Below are 21635 nucleotides of genomic sequence, written 5' to 3'. Positions count from 1 at the left end.
TAAACCAGGTCTAAACAAGGACTAAACCAGGACTATATCAGGTCTAAACCAGGACTAAACCAGGTCTAAACCAGAACTATATCAGGTCTAAACCAGGTCTAAACCAGGTCTAAACAAGGACTAAACCAGGACTGAACCAGGACTAAACCAGGTCTAAACAAGGAGTAAACCAGGACAATATCAGGTCTAAACCAGGACTAAACCAGGCCTAAACCAGGACTATATCAGGTCTAAACCAGGTCTAAACAAGGACTAAACCAGGACTGAACCAGGACTAAACCAGAACTATATCAGGTCTAAACCAGGCCTAAACCAGGACTATATCAGGTCTAAACCAGGTCTAAACCAGGACTATATCAGGTCTAAACCAGGTCTAAACCAGGACTATATCAGGTCTAAACCAGGCCTAAACCATAACTAAACCAGGACTAAACCAGAACTGAACCAGGACTGAACCAGACCTTAGAATTTCAGATAATCAGAAGCTTCCCCAGTGTTACAAAATATGATTATACGTCTATGCAAATGACTTGGTTTTCTCAAATAAAATAAATTAAAAAGTAAAAGATGCACTGTGTAACTTTTGTGGTTAAGTTGTTCTTTACATGTTTGTCTCCATGGAGATGGTTTTGCTTTAGCCGGAATGTTTCATCTTAAACCTATAATTGAATCAGACACAACTTCAGTCGAGGAAATTCTGGCATTTCGTAACAAAAATTACACCATAAACGTGTTTACAAAATAAGATAAAACACCAGCACAAAGTCCCAAATCTTCTCGTAATGAGCACATGATAATTTAGTGGACTGCAATGTTACTCTAATGTGGTTTTAACTACAAATGGCCAATGAACGTAATCTAACCAAACCTTTCTCATTATTGAACCTGAATCAAGATACAAACCATCAGACAGTGTTGGGAAGGTGACTTTTAAAATGTATTTTAAAAGGTAAATGTTTGCAGTAGAGAAGCAAAGACTAGGAAATATTCTCATAAGATTTTGTCTGCTGAAAGACAATAAAAAAGTCCAGTCTTCACTTAAGCAAATTAAAAATATTATTGATAGAGAAATGTTTTTTATATGAGATCATTCCTTCAATTATGTCAACATTACTGTGAGGTGTCATACTGTTTAGTCCCGGTTTAGTCCTGGTGTTAGTTCTGGTTTAGTCCTGGTTTAGGCCTGGTTTAGTCCTGGTTTAGTCCTGGTTTAGACCTGGTTTAGTCCTGGTGTTAGTTCTGGTTTAGTCCTGGTTTAGTCTTGGTTTAGTCCTGGTTTAGTCCTGGTTTAAACCTGGTTTAGTCCTGGTTTTAGTCCTGGTTTCAGTCCTGCTTTTAGTCCTAGTTTAGTCTTGGTTTATTCCTGGTTTAGTCCTGGTTTAGACCTGGTTTAGTCCTGGTTTTAGTCCTGGTTTCAGTCCTGCTTTTAGTCCTAGTTTAGTCTTGGTTTAGTCCTGGTTTAGTCCTGGTTTAGACCTGGTTTAGTCCTGGTTTTAGTCCTGGTTTTAGTCCTGGTTTTAGTCCTGGTTTTAGTCCTGCTTTTACTCCTGGTTTAATCATGGTTTAGTCCTGGTGTTAGTTCTGGTTTAGTCCTGGTTTAGGCTTGGTTTAGTCCTGGTTTAGTCTTGGTTTAGTCCTGGTTTAGTCCTGGTTTAGACCTGGTTTAGTTCTGGTTTAGTCCTGGTTTAGTCCTGGTTTTAGTCCTGGTTTAGTCCTGGTTTAGTCCTGGTTTTAGTCCTGGTTTAGACCTGGTTTAGTCCTGGTTTTAGTCCTGGTTTTAGTCCTGGTTTTAGTCCTGGTTTTAGTCCTGCTTTTACTCCTGGTTTAATCATGGTTTAGTCCTGGTATAGTCCTGGTGTTAGTTCTGGTTTAGTCCTGGTTTAGGCTTGGTTTAGTCCTGGTTTAGTCCTGGTGTTACTTCTGGTTTAGTTCTGGTTTAGTCCTGGTGTTAGTTCTGGTTTAGACCTGGTTTAGTTCTGGTTTAGTCCTGGTGTCAGTTCTGGTTTAGAGGCGCACAGGAGGAAGCACGGTCTCTCTCTTCTTTAAATACAAAGTGATGTCTGAATTTCAAAAACACAGATGTGTTTTTACCTGTGCACTTCCGGCTCTGTTCTACTGGCTCCTCGACCTCGTCCAGTGTGTGACCGACGCCACCGATGTTAACATGACGTTTACATCGCTCTTATTGTGCGTGTTTTGTTTGGGTTTCCGGCAATGAGTGGAATTACCTAAATAATAATTTTTAAAAATGTGAAAACAGGAAAATACCACTGTGTAATCCATTTATTTCAACAAAGTAACTGTAATCCAATTACCACTCACTAAAACAGTAACTGTAACTGAATACAGTTACTCATAATTTGTACTCTGATTACAGAACTCCAGTACATGTAATCTGTTACTCCCCAACACTGCCAACAAACCAACTTTTTCAGCTTTTTTTATCGTGTTTCCTGGGTATATAAGGTCTGTATTGACTCAAAAAAGATCAATTTGAACTCGCAGAGATCTTTTTAGACACCTTTCGGTTTCGGTCCAGACACGCGATGTTCATTTTCTTCTATCTGTTAAGTTTTCTCTAGCTGTTACATCACCGAAATTTACAGAAAATCTCCATAAAAGGCGAAACAAGTTCAGTAGTAATATTATAATTTAACAAATTACTTTGAAATGACAGTAACAAGTGATAAATAATGCATTACAGTTTTGAAGTCACTTGCCCAACAGCAGTGTTGGGGAGTAACAGATTACATGTACCGGCGTTACTTAATCAGAGTACAAATTATGAGTAACTGTATTCAGTTACAGTTACTGTTTCAGTGAGTGGTAATTGGATTACAGTTGCTTTGTTGAAATAAATGGATTACATAGCGGTATTTTCCTGTTTTCACATTTTGAGCTAAACCAGGACTAAACCAGGACTAAACCAGGTCTAAACAATATGACGCCTAACAGTAGAGTTGACATAATTTAAGGCAGCAGTGATCTCATATAAAAATAATTTCTCTATCAATAATACTTTTAATTTGGTTCAGGAAAGACTGGACTTTTTTATTTTCTTTTAGCACATAAAACATCTTATGTTAAGATCCTCGTCTTTTCTTCTCTACTGTAAACAAATGTCTGTTCATCGAGACTTGGGCTCAACAGACAATTTGAAGAGAACAAACAAATATTTTCAGGATGTGGTCGCTACATTCATGTCGTTTAAAAAGCATGACAACATCAAGTAATCCAAAGTATTCAGATTACGTTACTCACTTTAAGTAATTTAATGAATTACGTTACAAACTACATTTTGGAGTCTGTAACCTGTAATCTGTAGGGGAATACATTTTAAAAGTCACCTTCCCAGCACTGCCCAACAGTGTTTATTATTAGTTTGTGTTCTGTTCCACATTGTGATGTCATGTAGTGGTAGTTTTCAGCTTTTTTTTTGCCTTTAAATCAGTCGAGTTTGCAAATTCCAGGACTGAAATGATCCAAATGATTCTAGTAAAGGTGTGTGGAGTTTATAAACACAATGGAGCACTTCCTGTATTACATTACACATGACATCACAAGGTGGAACAGAGTGTTTTTTTGTTTGAGAGATGAACTCCGCCTAAATCTGCAGGGCTTTTCTGCGTTAAACATTTGTGAATGAAACAAAACACAAGTCCAGGTCTGTTTTTGTGTTTCACCCCTGTGCCCCCACATGACTCTTAACGTAGTAAATGTCGCTCGTGTTTACTCACCTCTGCAAACTTTCAGGCACAAAAGCTGCGAGCCCGACCACGGCCTTTAGCACACGAACACTACGAAGACAAAAAAAAACATCACTAACATTTTCTCAGTTCGAACTATAGACTGTAAATGTATGGAGTAAGAAAGCTTTCCAAAATATCTGTGCGCATAGAATAGAAATCCGTGCATATTTGGCTGTAGTTGCGCATAAAATAAATATATGTAAACTCTCAAGTGAGTCCAGTCGTACATAAAATATATTGTGTGAATTTTATCCATCAGAATATGAATTGAAAAGTTACGACGTCAAGAATTACAATCACGAAATAAAAATTTACAATTACATTTTCATCAGTACGAATACGAATTCACAGACTGGATTTTACTGTCAAAAATACGTCATCACTTCACAGGCAATTCGTACAAGCGTTCAGTTCCCGAATTCAATGTGGCAAGACAAGACATTTTTACAATACATTTTAATTAACCCACATGTTGGTCGCTCTTGTAGCTCCTTGTTTTGCTATTACGCCGTTTTTACCCTCTGCTACAAACTTAAGCAGTGTTGATCTTGATCGATGTTTCTTCTGCTCGATAAATAATGTCTGTGAAGGCTTAAAAATGCAAAAATCTGAAACCACCCTCCAGAGTGGAAAAGTTGAATACACTCCGCCGTAGCGTTTCCGTCTACACTGCCCAAGACGCAAAACTCTGGTCAGATCTGCTCAAGCCACGTATACGTTTACGTCACATACATACAGTACACAGAAGCAAACATGTCGGATCATTTCCAATCGTCGGACCTTCATGGAGGCATCCCAACAACTTCAGCAAATTTTTGAGGAGACTGTGAGGAAGCTCGGCAGGAAGGTGATCAATGACCCAACCCATGTTCTTCACAGTCAGTTTGAGTTGATGCCATCAGGCAGAAGGTTCAGGGTCCCAAACTGTAAACTGAACAGATTCAAACATTCTTTTGTACCACTAGCTGTTAAACTGCTAAACTCAGATAGTGCAGTTAAAAAAATAATTATAAAAGGCTTAGGGATTGTGCAATCAAAACTGCACATAGGTGTAGGGAATGTGCAATTAAAGCTACACATAGGCTTAAGGAATGTGCAATAATTAATCTGCACATAGGCTTAGGGAATGTGCAATCAAAACTGCACATAGGCTTAGGGAATGTGCAATAATTATAACTAAAACTGCACATAGGCTTAGGGAATGTGCAATAATTAATAGAACAGAAGAATGCAAGGGTTTGCCTGTTAAGGATAATTGAAGGGTCCTGTTGGTGCATCACTCGTGGTCATACTGGTCTCATATTTACTTTGTTTTATGGTGTTTGTTTATGTGCTGCTTTGTGTTGTGTTGTCCTGTTTTTTTATCAAACATGTTACCCCCTGTCCCAAGACAAATTTCTCCCATGGGAGACAATAAAGGATTATCTTATCTTATCTTATCTTATCTTAACAAATGTGGAGAATCTGCAGAGATACTATTAGTGAACAGAGAAGGATCTGCAATCACCTCTGTCAAATTCTGGACGCACCAGTTCGTTGCAGGCGAGTCAGACGGATCTGGACGAGACCTGGAGAAGCAGTCGATGGTGGGACTTTGTGGAAGGAGGAGCTGATGAAAATGCGTGTCATGAAAACTTCCGTATGTCCAAAGACGCTATTGTTGCTTTAAGTAAAAACATACCCAATCGGTTCCTTTCGTTTCGGTTGCGTTATTCATACCCGTAGGTAAATTTGTTTTGCAGATTTAAGAAGCAGGTTCCACATTTCACATTTCATTCATTCACATTATGTGCAAAAAACACGTATAAAAACACAATTACAAAATAAAGTGTTACAGTGCTCCAGTGCAGAATGTTTTTTTCCATAAACCGAACCAATCGAATTCCACACACTTTTGCGTCACCGTATGCACGCAGATTTCCTCCAGAAAACGCTCGTCTAAACGCGGAAAAAAAAGTGAAGACGCGACGCCACTTTTTGCGTCTTCTCTTCAGACCGTCATCATATAAACGTACCCTTAAAATCTTCATGATACTGGTGTTTTTTTTCCACTATTCCGCTATTTCTAATATGGAACTAGACTTCAAATCCTTCTCTATAACTTCAGCCTCGATGAGCTTCATTTGACTGGCGCGAACTCTACGGGCGACGTCACACTCCCTTAGCCCACTTCTTCTTCTTGTATCTCTTCAAATTCCGCAACTATCCACTCTAGTTACACATTTCTCGTCATTTCTTCCGCTTCTCTGCTAAAAACCTGTGGCGAAGACGAGCCGCGATCCCCCCGCTCTTCCTCACAAACAATACAACGCAGTTAGCGATGATGAATATATGGCCACTGGGCGTAATATCTGCGATGCCAGCGCCGCGCCACGAACCCGGTAATGACAAAAAAATAAAATAAAATGTCGGATCTGGCAGGGTTTGTGGATTTCTAGTCGCAGCGTGGTCGGGTTACATCACTGCTGCCTTCAATTATGTCCACCCTACTGTTAGGTGTCATATTGTATTAGTTTTAGTCTTAGTTTAGTCCTGGTTTTAGACCTGGTTTTAGTTCTTGTTTTAGTCCTGGTTTAGTCCTGGTTTCAGTTCTCGTTTTAGTCCTAGTTTAGTCCTGGTTTTAGTTCTGGTTTTAGTTCTGGTTTTAATTCTAGTTTTAGTTCTGGTTTTAGTTTTGGTTTTAGTCCTAGTTTAGTCCGGGTTTAGTCCTGGTTTAATCCTGGTTTTAGTTCTAGTTTTAGTTCTAGTTTTAGTTCTGGTTTTAGTTCTGGTTTTAGTTTTGGTTTTAGTCCTGGTTTAGCCCTGCTTTAGTCCTGGTTTTAGTTCTGGTTTTAGTCCTAGGGTTTAGTCCGGGTTTAGTCCTGCTTTAGTCCTGGTTTTAGTTCTTGTTTTAGTCCTAGTTTAGTCCTGGTTTTAGTTCTTGTTTTAGTCCTGGTTTAGTCCTGGTTTAGTTCTGGTTTTAGTTCTGGTTTTAGTTTTGGTTTTAGTCCTAGTTTAGTCCGGGTTTAGTTCTGGTTTAGTCCTGGTTTAGTCCTGGTTTAGTCCTTGTTTAGTCCTTGTTTAGTCCTGGTTTAGTCCTGTTTTAGTCCTGGTTTAGTCCTGTTTAGTCCTGGTTCAGTCCTGTTTTAGTCCTGGTTTAGTCCTTGTTTAGTCTGGGTTTAGTCTTGGTTTAGTCTTGCTTTAGTCCTGGTTTTAGTTCTGGTTTTAGTCCTAATTTAGTCTGGGTTTAGTCCTGTTTTAGAGCTTGTTTAGACCTGGTTTAGTCCTGATTTAGTCCTGGTTTTAGTTCTGGTTTTAGTCCTAGTTTAGTCCAGGTTTAGTCCTGGTTTATCCCAAAATGAAACACTAAAACAGTAACTGTAGCTGAATACAGTTACTCTTGATTTGTACTCTGATTACTTAACTCCGGTACATGTAATCTGTTACTCCCCAACACTGACGGTGAGTAATGTCCAGAGAAAGCAGGTGTTGAGTTGAGTGAATGAGGTTTAAGAGGCGGAGAGTACAGGCCGGCGAGGTAAATTCTAGGGTGTGCTTGGTTTAAAAGCTGCAGTCTGTCATCGCAAAAGAGCCTCAAAGGTGTAATTTAAGTGCTAACCGCGAGCAACACCGCCGCCAGACAATAGACAGTGAGTGCTGCATACTTGGGTTCAGCTAATGTGGGAAAAGGTGGATTTATGCCGCAGTGTTAATGATGTCGTGGTGTCAGTACTTGTATTTGTAGAGTAAATTATTATTATAAATACTCCTGGTACTGTAATTGAGTAGATTGTGGGGGCAAATGTAGTTTTTTTTTTTTTGGTATAATTTAAACTTTTGCTGCTCTCTAAATCCCTAAAAACGCACTTTTACTCAACTACAATTTTGGTAGCAGTACTTGTACTTGTAATGGAGTATTTTAGTATTAATAGCCATGTAACTGTACTTTTACTGTAGTACAAACAGGGTGCAGTGGGCGTGGTACACAGGGGTACGCCGTCCACTTCTCCCGACATGAGATGTTGTTTGTTGTTGTTTGATAGCATTTATATAGCGCCTTTCAAGATACCCAAAGTGCTTTGCAGTTCATTATTCAGTCACTCCACACTCAGTGGTGGTAAACTACTACTGTAGCCACAGCTGCCCTGGGGCAGGCTGGCGGATGTATAAAAAAAATAACAAATGTAAAACTACAAGTTAAATGTCAAACTGGAGCTATTGGCAGTAATGAAAACAAACTGCATAGACTCATGAAATCTGCAGGGGTGTCCTATAGTGACCTGAGACATGAGGGACCAGGACTGAACCAGGACTGAACCAGGACTGGATCAGGGCTAAACCAGGACGGAGTGTTGGGTGACTGCAGGCAAAAGGACTAAGCTGCCGTGGCCCGATCAGGCTTTGCAGACACCCTGCTCCGCGGGCTCGGGGTTCTCTCTCTCTCTCAGTTCCAAGATTATTCCTGGTTGAGATCTGGTTTAGACCTGGTTTAGTCCTGGTCTAGTCTTGGTTTAGTCATGGTTCAGTCCTGGTTTAGTCCTGGTTCAGTCCTGGCTGAGTCTTGGTTTAGACCTGGTTTAGACCTGGTTTAGTCCTGGTTCAGTGCTAGTTTAGACCTGGATTAGTCCTGGTTCAGTGCTAGTTTAGACCTGGTTTAGTCCTGGTTTAGACCTGGTTCAGTCCTTGTTTAGTCCTGGTTTAGACCTGGATTAGTCCTGGTTTAGACGTGCTTGAGGGGGCACTAACCTCCCCTAGACTGGCCAATACACCCTCATAGCTCCTCCAGTGATATTTAACCCACTTTCATAGCACATCCAATTTTGACTAAAAATGGTCAAATGGCAACCAGAGTGTTCAAAAATCACAACAGGCCGCTGACTATACTTAAAACAGTGACTCAAACACGACAGGGGGTGGGGGGCACCCTCCTCTTTGCTCCCCCAAACAAAAATATCCGTCACCGCCCCTGGTTTTTGTCTCTTTCCAACACTGGATATTTAGTTTTAGTTTATATCAATGCAACACATGTAGAACGTAGCTTTGCAAAGCATAATTTACAATGTTTTGTTGGTTTAATTATGCAAATGGGGCTCGTAGTCGTCGCTCTCCTCGACTATCGATCAGTTTTGTTTGTACTGGTACAGACTGGAGGCTGTAGGTCACTTTTCTGCCGTACGCGCCGGTGTGCTGGGGCCAAAAACGCTGCTGTAAAAACAGGTGCGTGGTATTTTCTGTGGAGCGTCGTCCTGTACAACACTTTATCCTGTTTAAACACTGTGGCTGTGATGGTTGAGTGGCTCTCTCCGCCGTTAGCGTGTTAGCATTAGCTCTCGTGCCGCGGTGGTTGTGTTTGGCAGGTGGATCCGGGCCGGGTGCCTGCGTAAACGGGCCAGGCCGAGGGGCGAGGTCGGGCTACGGTTTCACTGTATCCCTGCCTGGGTGAAAGTAGATCCTTGAGCCAGAGTGTGAGAGGAACGCCCCGGTCTTTGTTCTGTTGGGCGTTCGGTGTTGTGCTCGTTTCACTTGTAAACTTCTGCTGTGCGCTGGTTTGACACGCTGTAAATTTGCAGATTTACCATATTTTCATACTATAGAGCGCTCTGGATTATAAGGTGCACTGTCATTGAACGGTCTATTTTCAAACTTTTTTCACAAATAAACCACCTGATTTTTAACGAAACACAACAGTTAGATAAGTCAGTCAAACTGTATTTAAGGCGTTCACAATAACTCTCAACTTTGTTCAATTGTAACAAGTAAAAAAAAACACTGTCTGAGACCCTAAATTGTTAGTGTATTTACAATAAGTCGTAATTGTTCAAACAGTTGGGCGATTACGGCGTCCAGCACGCCCACATCCCTCTCGTCATTATCCGAGTCAGTGTGGTTACTGTTCCCTGGCAGTTCAGTGATGATTCGGGTCTTGGTGAAAGCTCGGACCACAGTTGATACTGATCCTTTGCCCGGGCGTCCACGATCTGTCAGCAGATCGTGGCGTAAGTCGCTCGACGCTGTCTCTCTGTCTTGGTGAATGTGTGTTCTTCTTTCATCCACTGCTCCCACGCAGCTCACAATTTCACTTTATAACAGCCTTGAGTTTAAAGTTGGCGTTGTAAACGTGTCTCTTGACAGGTGCATTTTGATATTAAAAGGAATCACGGTATGTATTACTCCGCGATGCTCCTGACTACGGAAGCTGTAATGCTGCAAGTGGTGCGGCTTTGTAGTTTACTAAAGTCGTACTAAGACACCCCAATCATATATAAAGCGCTCTGGATTATAAGGCTCGCAGTTGCTTTTTGATGAAATTAAACGCTTTTAAGTGCGCCCTATAGTGCGGAAAATACGGAAATAAGGGTTAATACCACATAGTTATAATTCTTCTATACAGACTATTCCAAGTCTTTCCTCACTCTGAGCTGAGTTTAGCACATCAATCTGGATCCACTCACACGATCAGGAATGTCACGGAATGTCATGGTGAATACTTGAATCTTAGCAGAACAAGAGGAGAAATCTAACTTTTTTATATTCAAATGCAGAAAAGCTCAGACCTCTTTCCTGTCCACAAACACACAAATCGCTTCTGCACATTTTTCAAAAACAAAAGATGGATTCTCGTGAGTTTATGAACTCAGCGATTTACAGATGCACCAATCCAGGTGTTTCAATTCTAATACAGATGTTTATACTTTGGCTTGAAGTGTCTGAAGTATCTGCTGATACCTGATATCAGTGATACCAGGGCAGAGAGTGAAAATAGGATTTATTTCCTTTAAACACAAACAAATATTTTGAGATGTTTTGGGTCAGTAAATATTATTACACCAGTATATTGACCAAAATAGGAACTTGGCTGAACCGATCTCAGAAGCTGATATCTAAGGTTACCAACCAACCCTTGAAAAACCAAATCGTCCTGTATTCAGAAACAAAAATACGCGTCCCGTATTGAGCTGAAACGGGACGCACTTTGTCCTATATTACCATGAGAATCAAAGTAGTGTGTAGTTAATGAAATGGCACTTTTTAAGAAAGTTTACAGTAAACGGCTGTGGGGATTGGACTCCGAGCTCCACCTGGCCACAGGCTCCGAGCTCCGGTCTCTTTCTTCTCCTTCTTTCAGACGTCCCTGAGGTGTCCAGGTAGAGGCACCAATTTACCCAGATACCACTCGAAGAAAAATTGTGATTGGTCCATTTCATTCCATTATATTAACCCTTTGTTTCCCAAGAAATATTAGTCCAAGTTTATAACAATGATCTAGAAATTATTACTAGTGTTGTGTTTATTACTCACTGCATAAAAAATATTAAAACATATATTAGTAGTACAAAAATGTATTCTATATTTTTTGTGGGCCTTCACTGAACACCTTGAAAACTAAGGGTTCCCCTCTGTAACAAAGCAGCATGGACGACAGTGGCGCCGACTTTATGGTGTTTGAAATGGGATGCCCCGTCGAAATGAGCTACCTGCAGCCTAACGTAGGTATTCTGCCGCAAATCTAACACGCACATGTCCATGCTTACATGCTTACAAAACATACAACAAAACCAAAACACTTTTAAAACGTGACTTGTTACTCCACTTCTGCCTCCGGAGCTCAAATCAACAGCATTTAAACTGGAAGAGCACTTGGGGGGGTGCGAGTGCGCAGTAGCACTATGTAGCTCAAATCGACAGGACACCGGCCCTGCCAATGACGTGTACCTTATTTATTTTTCAGGGAGTTGGCAACCCCACCGATATCTGACCCACCAAAATGATCACTATCGCTCCAATATCCGATACCAGTGTTGCATCGCTGCATCTCTACTCATGATATTGTGAGAATTCATCTTTAAGGCCAAGTTGCATAAATACTGCAAACTTTACATCTTTATAATCTCTCTCTCGTCTTCTTTTCTCTTCATTATGATCACAGTTGTCAAAGTGAACTCGTGCAGTGATTCTGTATCTTTAAACCTATCCTACCTTGACTTACAGAAAAGCAGCTGTGACAAAAATAATAAAAACCCAGAGACAGTGGGTCCATAGGAAAAACATTTTATTGAAAAACATTTTTCAGTTTGTAACAGACTGGTGGAATGTGTGTCACTTTAGTTGAAACGAGCTGAATGACCAAACCATGTTCATGGTGTACAGCGGAGGGATGAGTGAAGGGGCGGGGCTACAGTCACCCGGCAACCAGAGCGGACCAATCAGAAAAAAAGAAAAACCCAAATGGACAAACAATGCAATTATAATACTGTGTTACTTACAAACTGGACTGAAATTAAAATAATGAATATAACAAACAAAAAGAAACTAATTTAATAAATATTTATGGTACACACTTATGGCACAAATATGCAGCAGTCGGCTTGGCAACTTTTCTCTCCATTTTTTAAACCAAATTACCATGGAAACAGTGCAAAAGGAAGGGGGCGTGGGAGGACACAAGCTTTCCATCGAGCGCTAGCTAAAATACATAGCAAAAAATTCAAATTTATACAAAACATCTTACCTTTAAGAGTTTATAAAAATGTTTTATTGGGTTCTGGTCAATATTTACATAAGCTATTTACCAAAAAAGTAGTTTATGCTCTGCTTTGAAGTGTAGTACTCCATTTTTCAGATTTTTTTGTTCAGCTTTCCTAAAAAGGTGAATAAGGCTATTGTAACAACCCAGGATCCATATACAATACAAACATTAATGTATTTACAGTCTCTTACCTACAGAAGTACGGTGCAAAATTACTGAGTCAAGTGACGAGGGCTGACCATACGAACAAGGCATTTTACCGAGGCCTGGGGTGCTTCTCCTAGCGCCGAGATTACACCCGCACGCCGCACTCTAAAAGTCGGTGGACGCAGCGGAAAGTGAAGCCAAAAGTCACACGTTTATCTTATCTTGGTGACGTTTTATGGTCCAGGTTACGTTAAAAGATTCTCGGCTGCCATCGCGAACCAGTCGCTTTAAAATTTCGCTTCGATTTTCAAGCCAGAGGTCGTTTTTGTCGTAACCGCATGCAGATTTGTTGATGGGGATGTAGCGTCTGATGCGGAATTCACCTCCAACGTGATTTACACTCAAAAAAATAAAATCATGCAGCTTCGACTCAAAACGTGCAGCTTCGTCTAAACGTTTCGCTGCGTCCACCGTCGTACAGCTGTCGGCGTCGCGGGGCGAGCTGACCAGCGGCTAAGAAAAGGACGCCAGATTCAAAGAAACTAATAAGATTGTCATATTCTGCCGCAGCAACTAAACAGCCATTTTGTTTTTTACCTTTTCAAAACCTGTTCACTTTTTCACAGTTTGAACTACGGCACGTTTTCCCAACAGAAGTACAGAAACCAAAACCAAGAAAAGAGTTAAATAAAACGACAAGACTGTGGCGTTCTTTGCTAGCTGTGTGAAGTTGTTACATCTTTCAGTGGTTAAGAACACTTTTCCATAGGTGTTTTTTTCTTAGAATTGATTACAAAAATAAATAAGAATTGCATATTTGCAGATTTTGTAACCTCTTAGAGGCACAAACCTCAGATCATACAAGGCTTGGCTTTTCGGTGATGCTCTTTATGAAGTAGATCTATGAGTAGGCGATTTCTGCTCGGGGCGCGGTGCAGGGACCCAAGCCGAAACGATGGGGGCGGAGACATGCACATATGAGTGAGGATGAGGAGAGGGGCATGATGGGAAATCCTTTGGGAGATGCTACACTGAGTGGGAGCGACCCTGCCCCAAGAAAAGAGTCCCGACTACTTCAGAGGGCTCAGTGGTGAAGAGATCAAATCGTCCAAGTTTGCATAATGTGCACTTATAATATAATATCCTTATTTCCTCCTCCACGCTGCCTGTGCTCTATGTGTCTATCATAAATAGAATCTGCTTGTTTTTTAGTATTTTTTTTTTCATCTTTGTAATGTTTTAAATGTACAACTATAAAAACGTAAAAGTCACAAATGGAGAAACGGTGAGGGGTGCGGTGCGGGCGGTGACATGTCCCTGTGCTTATTTCTTACAGAGCAGGAGGACACCAGTGTGAGGGGCCCCCGGGAGCCCTTTTTTCATCCCGTGTGGGGAGCAGTACCTCGGCTGGTTCTTCATCGCTTCATCACAAGAGAGTGCATGAGCAAAACTTCATGAATCCACACTGTATCACTGTAACTTCAAAACTATAAAATTACTCCATTGGTTTAAAAACACCCACATGTTGATCTAATCTGTGCTGATTGAAAATCTAATGTGTCAAAATAAGATTAGAACAATAAAAAGCTGTAGAAAGCAAGCTAAATTAATAAATGTTACAGATTAATTTGGAAACTCAAGATAGAATAGTTTTTGAAGCTCTAGGAAAACTCAATAAGGCAACATTTTACAATATATTTTTACGATAATGCGTCTATAATTGCAAGTTCTTATACATTTTTATTGTCTTTTTTTTTAATAATTTAATTTCAAAGCTAGTATTTGATTATCTACCAACAAATAATTTAAAAACAGAGTTAATAGTCTACACCAAAATGTTGATTTGATCGTGGTAAAACTAGCATTGTGAAATTACCGTATTTTTCGGACAAGAAGTCGCACTTTTTTCATGGTTTGGGTGTTTCCTGCGACTTATACTCCGGTGTGACTTATATATTAAAATTTTTCTGACTGACAGCCGCGAGAGGGTGCTCTGTATTGTGCTCCTGTACTACTGTCACTTCGCTCTACTGCGCATGTCTCCTGTAGAAAAAGCCGCTGTCCTGCTGCAAATGGTGAAATATTCAGCCGAAAACGGTAATCGAGCAGCAGAAAGAAAGTTTGGAGTGAGCGAGAAACTTGTGAGGGACTGACTGGAAGCGGGGATGGAGAACACAGTTTTACGCAACTTTCCTGGAAGTCACTGGATGGATGGACAAAGCCTGAACTTCAGTGACACAGAAGAGGAAGTGGCACTTTGTTTGGATCTATGATTCATCTACAGAGGTCGCGCAGAAGTGACACCGAGGATCAAGAATTCATTGGATTTAGTGATTTGGAGTGAGATCGTGAGTTTGGTAAACTTATGTTCTGTTGTTTATGCTATAATTATCTGAAGAACTGTTCATATTTTACATTAACATTTTAACGTCTATTCAGCCTGTTGTTCTCTGTTCTATTGTTTTTACTATAACTTGCCTTTCCAGATAAAATGTTGGTTCCTGGTCTCTGATTTTACAAAATGCATTTCCCCAAAAAGTGCGACTTATATATGTTTTTTTCCCTCTTCATTGCGCATTTTTTGGCTGATGCGACTTATAGTCCGGAAAATACGGTAATAAAAAGTGCGACTCCAGGACATAGTTTCGAGCATTGACTTAAAATAGCAATAATTTATTTAAAAATGTGAAAAAACGTCAAAATACAAATTATTACAAAATTTATCCGCAGATCATTTCAAAATCTGGGTGTCTTTACACAATAGAGTAAACATTAGTTACAATGTGGAGCTGTTACATAATACAGTGTTTTTATTTTATTTATTTTACATGCGTTGGTACTCCTCAGTAAGGCGAAATGACTTTTTGTCCCAGAACGTCGCCCCGTCGGGGAGTTTGACCCAGCCGGCTTTCCGTAGAGAGTGGGGGTACCGAAAAAGGGATTCAAAGTGCTGCTCTATGTTTAGTTCTAACCCCCGACTCGTCCTCGAAACCGCCTGGGCCGACCCTGACCTGCTTTCTTCCTCCGCCTCGTCCCCTCGTCCTAGCCACTGTTGGGTCATTTGTAGTTTTCTTAATGATATGACATAAAGGAAAACAAAATCAAAAAGTTGAACTACCGTGGAATATGGAAAGAGGAAAAAAAACAAACGACAAAATTAGTAAAATCCTGCTGCTAGAAAGTACAAAAGAGAGGGTTCTCAAAGTCCATGAACTTTCAAGTAACTTTTGGGAACAGATGCGTGGGAATGAGACGGTGAACTCCACGTTGAGATGCTGTTTATGAGTTTTTAAGGTGAGCGAATGGGTGGGCGAAGTGAATGGGTGAGTCAGTAAGGAAAGTCCCAGAGAGGATGGGGTGCGTGGGGTTCTCCTCTCCTCCGTTTTTAGCGAGAAAAATCCACAAAGTCTCTGGCTAGTGGGCTTTTTCGAAAGTAAGGAGGGCGGTCCATCCTCCTGTTTTTTTTTTTTTGCCAACCTCCTCCTCGATCCGTTTTGAGTCCCTTTTCCAAACAGTAGTCTCTCCGAAAACGTTCCAAACATTCTATAAAAATCCCGTTCCGTGTGTCCATCTACGCCACTTCCTGATAAAGCTCCTCCAAAATCGGCAGCCGCGGCGCACTAAAACCAAAAACGGGCTCGCGGTATGGGAAAAGAACATCAATCCCTGTCCTGCAATTCCCAAAAGCCCTACAGAGCAGCGTCGGAGGCGGCCTCAGCGACCGCCTTTTCGGACCTCGCCGAGACCAAATTTTGACGAGAAGAAGAGAAACATCAGGAGGAGAGGAGGAGGAGGAGTCGACTGAAGCTTTTCTTTTTTTCCCCCGTTTCGAGTTCTCGCTTCAGACTTTGTAGTAGATGTTCGCTGGGCTCTGCGGGGGCATCTCTTGGACTATGTAGACCGGATGCCCGTAATCCCCGCTGACCTTCTCGTAGTGCGGGCAGAACACGCTATCGGCAGTCCTGAGCGGTATGATGATGTCGCTGGGCTCCGAGCCGTTGTTGTTGCCGCCGCCGCGTTTGGGCGTGGGCAGGTTGCTGAGGGAGACGGTGGTGCCGTGCTGCGGCGAGTGCTTCCGGTGCCGCCGCCGGTACTTGAGCAGCAGCAGGACCAGCATGATGATGATGATGATGAAGATGACGCTGCCCGAGGCGATGCTGACCACGATGGCCACCTCCGAGCCCATGGTGCCGGACGATTTGCCGCCTGTCTCCACGTCACTCTCATGCGGTGCGGAATCTGGGGAACAAAGAGCGGTGAAACGTTAGAATACTGGTTTAGATCGTTCAATGTAAACCAACAGGTAAGAAAATGCCAGAAAATTAAAGGTGCACTGTAGTATTGTAATGAAGACCGCACTAATCGAGACCAAGACGTGTCCGCGACCACAGGGTCCCGAGGCCGAGACAAGACCAAGACTTTTTAAGGCTGAGACCGAGACAAGACCGACACCACCACGGCCCATCAAGATCAAATCGAGACCAAATCGAGACCATCTTTGTAATTTTTGACATTTATTCGTATTTTACAGTTATTTTGGCACATGCGTATCAATGTTTTTATAAATCTGTCTCCATTTTATCACTCGTCAGACCTCGAAACCGAGACGAGACCGAGTCCAAGCACCTTCAAAACCGAGACAAGACCGAGTCCAAACACGGTTGAGTTCAAGACGAGACCAAGACCTCAAAAAAACAGTCTCAAGGCCAGTCTCAAGACCAAGACCTATCTCGAATACTACGACTAGTGGACTGTGTAACTTTTCCGTGTAGATTTTAATGCTTTGCCTTGGATATTCCACTGTGTGGCATTAAACAAATTATCTCTCCAAAGAGGCAAGCGAATTTACAGGTCATATCTGAGGAAAAGTGACCCCGCTAACAAAAGGGCTATATGTTTGAGCACTACAAACCCCTATAATAAAAGGAATTCATGTTAGATAAGTTTAATACCACTCATGGAAACACTCCAGACAGTGAAATAACATCTTCATGGTAGCGGACCTCCAGAAAAGTTACACAGTGCACCTTTAACTCACGCAACAGTCCCAGAACATTGCTTCTCTGTTCACATTTAACCTAGAATTTGTCTCTTTGCACTTTCTCACACTGTATAATACTTCTTTGAATATTCCTGGAAATTTACCACATAAAAATGACACGGAAATCACTTTGGGCTTCATTCACACCTAACCCTTTTCTGGCAAAATGCAGGTAAATTATCAGGTCAGAGGGCGTGTGTACCTTCTACTTTCTTCACCACCACCAGCCGCTTGATCTCAAACGAAGATATTTTCACAAACAAACTCAGAATTCCCTTCGTTTTGAACCTGTATCCAGTCGCCAAAAGTTTACTCATTACTGGTCGACTGGTTTCACTTTATCAACACAACCAGACAAGGAGTAGAGAGTAAATAGTGAGATGTTTACGGTAACGGGGGTGGGAAAAAAAAAGAAAAAAGACACACGACTACTGAAAGAAGTGACGGAGTGAGATGTGACCGGGGTTTGTAATGCGGCGGGTGAATGAGCGGAGAAGAGGCACCCTTTTCCTTATTGGCTGGCGGTAAAAAAAGCAAAGGTGCATTGAACTGTGAGGAGCGCCAGAGTGAGACCTCCCCATTCAGAGCCGGTCTATAAAAGGTCAGGTTCGATCGGAGTCTATTCACATGCAGCCCGCGCCGAGAATCACCTTGACAAGGGCGATAGACAAAATGGCTTCTACTTGAATGAGACTTTTGAATGATTGAAAATAGAACTTCGGAGATTGTAATTAGGAACGCCGCGGAGAATGGATATTGTAGTCATATTTCTTTCTTTTTTTTTTTTTTTTTGTAATGTTTTTTTGCGATAAGAATGAAATTTTGACATTGTAAAAAGGTGTGGGAAGATGATTGAAAAGCAGATCATGAATGCTGTTTTGAAGATATGCAAAATTTTTATATTGTTTATACAAAAAAATGAAAATTGGAAACTGAAAATGGGATAAAGTTGTTGTAAACTTCCGAATAATGTGACATTTCTGTACATAATAATCCGTGTATCATTTGTTCATTCGTTTTTCAAAGTAAAACCAAAAATAAGAAAACGAAAAAACAACTATTTTCTTCATTATTTGTCTCCAAAACCAACTAAACCAGGACTAAACCGTTTTCAGCCCTGGTCTGGTGCCCAGTCTCAGTCCTGGTCCCAGTCCTGGTCTGGTCCCTGTCTGATCCCGGTCTCAATCACGGTCCGGTTCTGGTCTGATCCCGGCCTCCATCTTGGTATGGTCCTGGTCTGGTCCCGGTCTCAGTCCCGATCACAAAACAGTGTACGCGGGTGCACATCCCAACACTTAGTTCTGGTTTAGTCCTGTTTTAGTTCTATTTCAGTCCTGGTTCAGTCCTCTTTTAGTCCTGGTTCAATTGTGGTATAGTCTTGGGTTAGTCCTGGTTTAGTCCTTTATTAGTCCTGGTTTAGTCCTGTTTTCGTTCTGGTTCAGTCCTGGTTCAGTCCTGGTTTAGACCTGTTTTAGTCCTAATTTAGTCCTGGTTTAGTCCTGTTTCAGTCCTGTTTTAGTCCTGTTTTAGTCCTGGTTCAGTCTGACATCACAGTTTAAGTCACAGAACCAGGAAACATCTGTTATCCGTATTTTTCCCATTATTAATTTTAACACATAATCAAAAAATGAAAAAATGAATCATTATCCATTTTTTAATTTTGGTTTTGGAGACAAATAATGAAGAAAATTGTTGGTTTTATACAGAAAAACGAATCAATGAATGATACATGGACTCATAATATTATCTGAATATTTTACAAAAACACAGACAAGATATTAATTTTGGTCAATTAATTAAGCGGATTAATAAAAAATAGACGGGTTTGGCACGAGTTACGGCGGTGAATCTGACAGAAGGTATGTTTTGACCGGATTACAAGAGCAGCGAGATGGCAGGGCGCCGAAAATGGAAAACTATTTTGGTTGTTTACAAGGGGATTATGCAGCCTCAGACTCGGACCCCATATGCTCTCGCTACGGGCCCAAAATGAAGCCACAAATTGGGGGATAAAGATTAAATGAGAAAAAAGATCTGGACCAATCAAAACCTTGTCGCCGGGCAGATTAGAAAGAGTCAAATGAGCGACGTAAATTGGGACATTATCACTTTAAAACACGGTGAAATGCTTATTATTTTTTCTTCCACAGACTAGTTGGGGGTCCGTTATGCGCTTGTTTCTATGGATACGTAATTGCTCTGTCTGGAATGTTCCACAGTATGACTTTAAACAGCTCTACCTAATTATTTTAGGTAGTTTTATCGGTCGAAAATACCTACACAAAAGTTAAAACTTTCCAGAAAGATCAACAACATCTTCATGGAGAAAAGCATTTAACGGACCCTTCACCAGAAAAGTTACACAATGCATCTTTAAATGTAAAATTACTGTACCTAAACATGAAATTTCTTGTCGCGACCAATTGGGGGATAAAGATTAAATGAGAAAAAAGATCTGGACCAATCAAAACCTTGTCGCCGGGCAGATTAGAAAGAGTCAAATGAGCGACGTAAATTGGGACATTATCACTTTAAAACACGGTGAAATGCTTATTATTTTTTATTCTTTTGTGCTCACAGTCTCGTTGGGGGTCCGTTACTTGCTTGTTTCTACGGATACGTAATTGCTCTGTCTGAAATGTTCCACAGTATGACTTTAAACAGCTCTACCTAATTATTTTAGGTAGTTTTATCGGTCGAAAATACCTACACAAAAGTTAAAACTTTCCAGAAAGATCAACAACATCTTCATGGAGAAAAGCATTTAACGGACCCTTCACCAGAAAAGTTACACAATGCATCTTTAAATGTAAAATTACTGTACCTAAACCTGAAATTTCTTGTCGCGACCAATTGGGGGATAAAGATTAAATGAGAAAAAAGATCTGGACCAATCAAAACCTTGTCGCCGGGCAGATTAGAAAGAGTCAAATGAGCGACGTAAATTGGGACATTATCACTTTTAAAACACGGTGAAATGCTTATTATTTTTTCTTCTTTCATGCTCACAGACTAGTTGGGGGTCCGTTATGCGCTTGTTTCTATGGATACGTAATTGCTCTGTCTAGAATGTTCCACAGTATGACTTTAAACAGCTCTACCTTATAGTTATTCAATTAATTATCACTCAAAAATACCTATACAAAAGTTTAAACATTTCAGACAAATCAACAACATCTTCGTGGAGAAAAGCATTTGACGGACCCTCCACTAGAAAAGTTACACAATGCATCTTTAAATGTAAAACTACCTAAACCTGAAGTTTCTTGTCATGACCAATGCACGTTGTTGTGTTTTCGAGTACAGAAAATTGTGGAAAATGTTAACATTTTAACTCGTAATGACTGTAATGACGCACTATTTAAAAACCCACTACATTTTAAACTTTTCCTACTTGTCAACGTCTTTTTCGTTCAACGGTTTTCCATAAAAACGTGGGAACCGGTCACCGCTTTACTCAGGTCTGTGTGGTTAAGTTTATGGTGGTACAACTGTTTTTTCACTTGAATTTTAATCTAAAGTAATTTGTGGAGTATGTATTTAGTCAATCCGTGTGTCATTCGTTCATTTGTTTTTCAATATAAAACCGAAAATAAGAAAATGAAAAAACAACTATTTTCTTCATTATTTGTCTCCAAAACCAAAATGAAAAAAAAAAAAACGGACAATGATTCTTTTTTTTCAGTTTTTGATTTTGTGATTTTGAACTGTGATGCCAGACTTTTGCGCCGCATACGGACTGAACCAGGACTAAATCGTTTTCAGTCCTGGTCTGGTCTCAGTTTAAGTCCTGGTCTGGTCCAGATCTCAATCCTGGTCTGAGTCCTGGTCTCAGTCTCGGACCTGGTTTACTCCTGGTTTAGTCCTGGTTCAGATCTTGCAGACTTTTGCTCCACATACGGACTGAACCAGGACTGAACCAGGTCCGGGACCAGACCAGAACCAGACCGTGACTGAGACCAGGACTTAGACCGGGACCAGGACCAGGACTGAGACCGGGACTAAGATTGGGAACAGGACTAGGACTGAAACCGGGACCAGACCTGGACTGAGACCGGGACTGAGATTGGGAACAGGACTAGGACTGAAACCGGGACTGAGACCGGGACTGATGCTGGGACCATTCCAAGACCAGACCGTGATTGCGACCAGGACTGAGACCGGGACCAGACCGGGACTGAGACTGAGATCA

At 41.0% G+C, this 21635-nt stretch overlaps 1 protein-coding gene across 1 annotated transcript in view; it reads right to left on the bottom strand.

Moving 5' to 3' along the window:
• Positions 1-11821: 11821 nt before the first annotated feature.
• The window catches only part of efnb2a (ephrin-B2a), a 62299-nt gene continuing 52485 nt past the window's right edge, over positions 11822-21635 (bottom strand). Inside the window, exon 6 of the mRNA XM_055148644.1 lies at positions 11822-16641. Within this exon, the coding sequence (XP_055004619.1) occupies positions 16244-16641 (398 nt within the window). The 3' untranslated portion in view covers positions 11822-16243. The remainder of the gene's footprint in view (positions 16642-21635) is intronic.

This window comes from Boleophthalmus pectinirostris, unplaced genomic scaffold (assembly GCF_026225935.1).
Source record: "Boleophthalmus pectinirostris isolate CB_2022bp ecotype Guang Dong unplaced genomic scaffold, ASM2622593v1 HiC_scaffold_1, whole genome shotgun sequence".
NCBI lineage: Eukaryota > Metazoa > Chordata > Actinopteri > Gobiiformes > Gobiidae > Boleophthalmus > Boleophthalmus pectinirostris.
This window is presented reverse-complemented; position numbering and strand designations above follow the sequence as displayed.